Source organism: Gracilinanus agilis, chromosome 6 (genome assembly GCF_016433145.1).
Source record: "Gracilinanus agilis isolate LMUSP501 chromosome 6, AgileGrace, whole genome shotgun sequence".
NCBI lineage: Eukaryota > Metazoa > Chordata > Mammalia > Didelphimorphia > Didelphidae > Gracilinanus > Gracilinanus agilis.
In genome coordinates, this window is record NC_058135.1 from 291,724,894 (window position 1) to 291,732,699 (window position 7,806).

The following is a 7,806-nucleotide window of genomic DNA, read 5'->3' on the forward strand; positions in this document are numbered from 1 at the left end:
AGGCTTTGAGCCCGGGCCCATCACCGACACCACCCGGGACGTCTACCTCAACAAGCTGCAGCGGCTGCGGGGCGAAGCCCGGCAGCGCGCGAGGCCCGGCGTGGGGCCGCTGCGGTCCGAGGCGGCGCGCCTGGGCCTGGGGCCAGGGGCCGTCACCTCCTCCTCATCCTGGGCCGGGAGCCGCCCGAGCATCCACCACGCAACCGCCGGGGCCCGCAATGCGGCTGCCTGGCGCCTCAACCGGGAGCGAGAGCAGAAGCGGGACAGCTCCGAGGAGGACGAGCCGCCCGCCCCGAGCCCCGGCCCCGGGGCCCGCCGCTGGTGGACTCCGGCTCCGGCTTCGGCCTCGGCCCCGGCCCGCAGCCCTACTGCGCACTGGAGCTCCCAGGCCCGCAGCCGGCCCCGGCCCGAGGTGGGGCGGCGGCTGGAGCGCTGGCTCTCTCGCATCCTGTGCTGGGCCAGTCTGGCGCTGCTGGTCGTCTTCCTGGGCATCCTGTGGGTGAAGATGGGGGGTCCCGCCCGGGCGCAGGAGGCGGAGGAGAACAGTACGTGGCCGCCCTGCCCTGTCCTACCCCGCGGGGAGGGAGCCCTCCTTCTCCTGGCTTCCTCACCTGCCTCCCTCTTTCCTCCCTCAGCTGTTGGGCACCCCTGAACCTGGGGCAAGTAGCTTCCTCTCCAGCTCCGCCCCACCCCCTCGTCTACGCTTGATTATAGGATTACAGATTTAGCGCTGGGGGGGCCCTAACACTGTCATCTGCGGGATCCCCCTCAGAGAGAAAGGCAGATTGGTGCAGTGGGGAGAGTGCAGGATTTGGAGTCAAAAGACCCTGGTCTAGGGCCTGTCTTGGCCATTTGCTATATATCTATGATCTTGAGGCAGTAACTTCTGAGTCTGTTTCCTCAATTGTCAAATGAAAGGGATTGGACTAGATGACCTAATAAGGGCCCTTCCAGAACTAACTAATAGACCTCTCAGGTAAGTGACTTAATCAAAGTCACATAGTTAATAAGTAGCTGAGCTGGCATCTGAACTCCAGATCCTCCTATTCCAGGTCCAGCAAAGTTTCCATTACAGGCTGTTCTTCGGATCTTAGAACTGGAAGGGACTTATGGTTCAACTCTCTCATTTTACACATTAAGAGTGTGACCTAGAGCCCACAGCATCTATCTCCTGATTCTTATCTGCCTCAGCTCTCAGCCTACCATCTTCTCCTATACCAACTCCTAGAGAAGCCAAGGGAAATGTATTCCTTTTTACCTCCAGGCCAGGAACTCCACACTTACACTATCTGCTCCCTGCTGACCTCCCTATCCTACCTGTTGAGAGAAAGAAGACAGCTTTCATCATTTCCAGTCATTTAAACTCTCAACCTTCCTCTCACCCCCAGTACTTTTAGCCAGGGCTCTAATCTCCCACCAGCTCCAGAAAGAATTGTAGTCTTTGGAAATAATGTCTGTCCTCAATTCTTTTTTTTTTTTTTTAATGCCTATCTTTTGTCAGACTCAATAATAAATATTGATTCCAAGGCAGAAGAGAGGCATGGGCTAGACAGTTGGAGTTAAGTGACTTGCCCAAGATCATACAGGAAATGTCTGAAATTAGATTTGAACCCAGGACCTCCCATCTCTCAACCTGATTCTCAATCCACCATGCCACCTAGCTGTCCCCTGCCCCCAGTTCTAACCTCTAGGCCCACTAAACTCTCATTACCTTCTTACTGTTTATACCAACTCTGGGGAAGAAAGTTTCATCTATTTTTTCACTGATCCAAATTCTCACTTTCAAGGTTCAGCTCTCTCTGCCACTAGCTACTGTAGGAAAAGTTAGGGGATCCATAATAATGGGGCCCTTAAGTCCTCAGTTTTTATCAGGTTCCATCCTTCCATCTGTTGAGATATCAGAGAAGGTCTTTAGTAATAATTTCAGCCCCTAATTCCTACCTCCAAGTTTTTAAGGCTATTCTCCTTCTCTCCTTTATTTCTTCAGGCTGCTGGACCAGGATTAGGGGAGCTGTCTTCATTTGTTACCTTCCTCAGTTCTAAACTTTTTTTTTGCATGATATTCTCAGCAGAAGTTCCTGGAGTAGTGGACTACAGAAGCTAGTCCTAATAGTAGAATATAAAATTCTATTACTAAATAAAATAATAATAGTTTTTTTCCAATAATAACTCTCATCCCCCCAGGCTTCTAACTCCATTTCTCCCTTTCTGGTACCCTCATTCAAGGGTAAAGAAACTTTCCCTATTGAACAAGCTTGCCCAGTCCCTAACCCATTCTCCATTTGGTAATCAAAACCAAGGTATTGCCTCAAGTAGCCTTGAGCTGCTTTCTCCCTTCCTTGCCACCTTTCCCAAGGTGGTCTGGTTTTCACTCTTAGGGCTATACCACTCACTGAGCTCTGTGATTTTGTCTTATCTTCTTGATAAGACTTGAGGTTTGTTTTTTTTTTTTTTTTTCATCCAGTAGAGATATTAATAGCTCCTAAACTCTAGGACTGAATTAGAACCATCACATATTAGAGCTGCAAGGGGCCACAGAGGCTGTCTGGTCCTACCCTTTCCAGAGATAACAGGCCCAGATATGGGAGTGATTTTTTCCAAGGTCTCAAAACTAGCCAGTGGGTGAAGAAAGTACTTTGTAAAGTTGGAAGCATAAAAGAAACCATGTAGTATTATGGAAAAAAGCATTAGATATGGAGTCAGATGATGTGGATTTGAATTCTGGCTTCTAGATTTAGTCATGTGATGATGGCAAGTCATTTTGCTCTCATCCTCACTCACCTTATCTGTAAATTGGAGATAAAAACACTATCTTAGAATTTTTGTGAGGAAAGCACTTTGTAAATTAAATCGTATGTAGCAGTGTGAATTAATAGTTAAGATGATAATAATTGGGGGCAAGCTAGATGACTCGGGGGATTGAGAGCCAGGGTTAGGGTTGGGAAGTCCTGGGTTCAAATTTGGCCTCAGACACCTCCTACTTGTTCAATTCTGGACAAGTCACTTAACTTCTACTTTTGAACAACACACAGTATTGATTTTAGGAAAGAAGGTAAGGGTATTTTTTTATTGCAATAATTGTTACAGGTATATAACTCTTCCCTTTCTTTCCACTCCTTTTTAAAATTCTAATTCTATGTCTTAGAAAAAACTCCCAATTATGCTTCTCTCATGCCTACATGTAATTCTATATACACAAAAGTAATTTGTTTTCCTTCTGTTGAGCTGTTTCTGATTGCCAAGAAAATTCTGGCCTTTACCATCTGTGATGCCCTATACTAGCATTTTCACCTGGACTCACACTTGAGGAGGTCATGGGGATATCAATACATCTTCCTCAAGATGAATGAAGTACTTGTGTGTGTTTGCTAGTTTTCACAGAGAAATTTGCCTTATTTCTCTCTGGACCTTAGTCTTAACAGGAATTGACACTGTCCATATTGTTTTCTTATATATTTAAGTCTGAAACGACAGATCAAATAATGTACCAACTTTTAATATTCTCTGCATGATCTGCAGATCATGATAATTAATTCAGCCTGATTAATATTGACTGTGTCCAGGAACAAGTTCAGGCTGCCTTTCCCTTCTTATGAGAAGCTCAGGAAACTCCTTAAATAAGCTTCTTTTTGAAAAAATCAAATCATTCCTTTAGAGTCACCATAAATTAATGCTTGAGCATCCATACAGATTTATTGTTCCCTTGATTTAGAAAGTAAAAGAATGGGCTGGAAAGGTTTGTTCTAAAAGCAAGCCTAGAAAGACACAGGTAGATTGGGATATACCAGCTCAGTCAGAGTAGCAGTAGAATGACCAGTCAAGAGAAATGAAGCTGACCCAAGTTTAACTAATTCTTTGTGACTTTAGTTCTCCTGGACTCTGATGCTCATGGTATAAAGCCCAGTGTCTAAGACTCAGTTTTCGAGGTTGGAGCCCTTCCAAATGGGTCCTACCAGCTCTGAGTCTTGTATTCCAAACTGTTGTACACAATGCCAACAGACACTTTTACTTTTAACAAAGAGGTCTTTTGAACATACAGAAGATTTTAGACTCAAAAGTCTCATTAATCTTGGTAAAGAAATATTTGCAGAGTCCACCAGGTGACTGGGTGGATAGACAGTCAGGCCTAGACATGTGAGGTCCTAGATTCATATGTGGTTTCAGGCACTTCCTAGCTCTGTAACCCTGGATAAGTCACTTAATCTCCATTGCCTATCCCTTACTGCTCTTCTGCCTTGGAACCAATACTTAATATCATTTTAAAACCTTTACCTTCTGTCTTAGAATCAATGCTAAGTATTGGTTCCAGGGCAGAAGAGCAGTAAGGGATAGGCAATGGGGTAAGTGACTTATCCAGGGTCACACAGCTGGGAAGTGTCTGAGGCCAGATTTGAACTCAACAGGACCTCCCATCTCTAGGCCTGGGTCTCAATCCACTGAACCACCTACCTGCCCCACTTAGTACTGATTCTAAGACAGAAGGTAAGAGTTTTTTTTTGTTTTTTTTTGTTTTTTTAAAGAAAATAAACATTTGCAAATAAAGGCTACATAGTAGCAGGCCCATTTATAAATGAAGCCTTACATTCAGGTTCGGCTTGCCCAGAGTCTAGGGAGGGTGCTTTTCTTTTTCCCAATGTTTTAACCTCCTCTCTGTTTCTTTTTTGGTCTTAGTGAAGTTGTTGCCAGTGGACTGTGAGAGGAAAACAGATGCGGTAAGTTTGTTTCCTAGCTTTTTATTATTCCTCCTGAGGATGCAGCCCTCTCTAGAGAGGTAAACTTCCCCAGAAAAGATCATAATAGGATCATTTTCAGGGAGTACTTTCGGTAATATACCAAAATCAAATAGTCTATGATGTTCGTGTCAGACTCAATTTTAGCTATATAGGAGAATCTGAAATGCATGGAATTGAGCCCCTAAAGATCCAACACCCATCCTGTTAGAAAAGCTCTTCCATCATTTGCAACATCAGTAACTTTGATCTGTCTGCTCCCAAGTTGATTTTTGGGAAATACAATGGCTTGTTTGCAGACCTGTAAAAACCTACCTGACTCAGGGAATAAAGGATTTGATTTCAAGTATCAAGAAGCTTGCTTTCCAGTTTAGCATCTGTCCCCCTTCCCAGCAAGAATCTCAAGGGGAGGACTGTGGACTTTTAAAATGTGCCTTGATTTTAGGCATGGTGGATTGTGTTTTCTCAGATGCAGCTCCAGTGGAATTAGCCCTCTTAGTCTGTCCTCAGATTTGTTTATGAAACACCAACGTGCCCTACAAATAATATATGGGAAAGGCAAGTAACTACATCCATTTATGAGTCATGAAAACAGTATTAGAAAGAAGTGATGCTCTGGTCTTGGCGATTGTCTGGGGAAGATACAGGGTAATAAATTGTCAGGTCATAAATTCTCCCAGAAACAGCTTTCATGCTGCCAGAGGGCATGACTTAGTAGTCTAATTATTAGCTATGTAATGCCCAAGCATCCTAGGACACCAGTTCAGATCTCCAGCAGCTAGGAGTTTGGAAAGAAAGATAGGGTAGCTGACACTTTTGAATTGCAGCGCGTTCAGCTCTATGTTAGCCCTGTTAATGAAGGGGAAACCGAGGTTTCACTCACCTGTATCATAACTGTCTAGATTTGGACTGTGTAATATTTAAGCTATTGGAGAAAGGGTGGAGGTGGGATATAATAGTATTCTCCTTAATAAGTTTGAGGCCAAGCTTTCCCTCTTACTCTCTATATGACCTGAAATAAATCACTTATTCTTTGAGCTTCAGTTTGCTCATTTGTAAAATGAGGATAAAAATTCTTACACTTTCTAATTTCTCAGGGCCATTGGGAGGAAAGCAGTTTGTAAAAAAAAATGAAAGCACCATAGACATGAGCTGGTTAATTGGATCGATGAGAGTAATGAGAATAACTAACTTATATTTATAAAATTTATATAGTCTTTAAGACTTGCAAGGTGTTTTATCTATATTATCTTATTCAGTTGCTATGACAACTTTATGAGGTGGGCTATTATCCTCATTTACAGATAAGGAACCTGAAGCTAAGAGAGACTAAATGTCTCACCCAGGATGACAGAGCTAGTAAGTATCTGAGGCACAATACTCAGGTCTTTCTGATTTTTCTAGCACTCTATCCATTATGCCACCTACCTGCCCGAAAGTAGGAGGTCTTCCCCAAGAAAATCCCAATTGAGCCCTAGAGAAGAGAGTCTGCATGTATGTGGAGATGAAATAAGGAAAGCAAAAAATGTGATGGTCCAGTTTACAAGAGGGAGAAATTCAGAAGAAAAAATCTTTGTCCTAAGTCTTTGTTTTGGAGTGTTTTTTTAAGTTAGAAAGTTTCCTGAATATTTCCTTTTCCCTTGCCACTTCCACTGGTACCATTATGTCTAAATACCACATCAGTATTATATAAGCTACCCCCAAAAAATAAGTACATTTCTAAAATGAGAACTCTTTAAAAGAAAAAGATAGACTGATACATATATAAATATGGTATACACTGGAAAAAAGGTCTTCTTACACACTCACAATTTTTACAAAACACCCAGATTAGGGGAGCAAATGTAACCTAATTTTGGACAGTGCAGTATACCAGATTCATAGCTATAAAAAAAGTTTCCCCTCCCCTCTGATATGTAAAGACATACGTAAATATGTCTCTCACTTACACAAGTGGCATAAGACTATAGGGATTTGTTAGAAGATTCTGACAGGAGCTGCTATAAGATGTAAGATTAAAATTAATAGCCAATAACTCCAAGTATTATATTTTATAAGATTTATTAATAATCACTTGAAGTAGAAGAAATAAAAAAGACAAAAGTAAAAGCCTGAGTAAAGAGTTTTCCCAGCTGTGTTAGCGGGAAAAGAGGGAGAGGAGTGGGATCACACACAAACTTTATCTCCAAAATGTAAGGATGTAATGTGAGAATGAAAGTGAATGCTGGGATTCAGAGTTCTGGGTTCAAATTCTAATTATACAAAGATGTAGTATCAAGATCATGAGAATTCAATTTAACCAGTCGGACTGTCTAGCTAGATAAGAGTGGAGGTTATCCTAAGTAGCTATGTAAACTTGGGCAAACTATTTCCTGTCTCTTGATCTTAGCTTAGCTATCAAATGAGAAGGTTGGTTTAAAAGAGCCAAAAGAGAGTCCAAAGAACATGTTAATTTTATCCATTCTTCCTGATTCTCTAAATGTCTACTTTTCCATAAAGCATATTAATATTGCTTCCCTTAGCTTCAGTTTTTCAGTATCCATTAGCTTCTTTACTATTGCTTACAAATATGTCTTGATCTCCTCTATCCTTAAAAAGATTTTAAACTAGATCCTACCATTGTCATTCTCCTTTCACAGGAAAACTTCTAATAAAAACAGTCTGTACTTCATTGCCCTCCACTAATCACCTTTCACTCACTTCAATCCCTTGTCATCTGGCTTCCAGTCCTACCACTTAGTTGAGATTGCTGTTTCTAAAGTCTTAACTGCTAAATCAGTGGCCTTTTTTTCCACTTTCATCTTTCTTTGACCAGTCAGTCAACAAGAATTAATTAACTACCTATTATGTGCCAGGCACTATGCTTAAAGTGCTGGGGATAAAAAAGACAGAAATGAAATGCTTTCAAAGAATTTACATTTTTTAAAAGATATTTTATTAATTACATGTAATAAATTTCCACAAAAGTTTTCCAAAGTTATATGATCCAAATTGTCTTCCTCCCTTACATCCCTCCCCCTTCCTGGAGCTGGGAAGCAATTCAGTTTGGTTCATATATATATATATATATATATAT

General features: G+C 41.9%; 1 protein-coding gene across 1 annotated transcript in view; it reads left to right on the forward strand.

The window, feature by feature from the left end:
* The window catches only part of LOC123252814 (LEM domain-containing protein 2-like), a 7,717-nt gene extending 2,680 nt beyond the window's left edge, over positions 1-5,037 (forward strand). Inside the window, exons 2-4 of the mRNA XM_044682055.1 lie at positions 3-545; positions 4,672-4,712; positions 4,942-5,037. Of these exons, the coding sequence (XP_044537990.1) occupies positions 3-545; positions 4,672-4,712; positions 4,942-5,037 (680 nt within the window). The remainder of the gene's footprint in view (positions 1-2; positions 546-4,671; positions 4,713-4,941) is intronic.
* Positions 5,038-7,806: the final 2,769 nt, after the last annotated feature.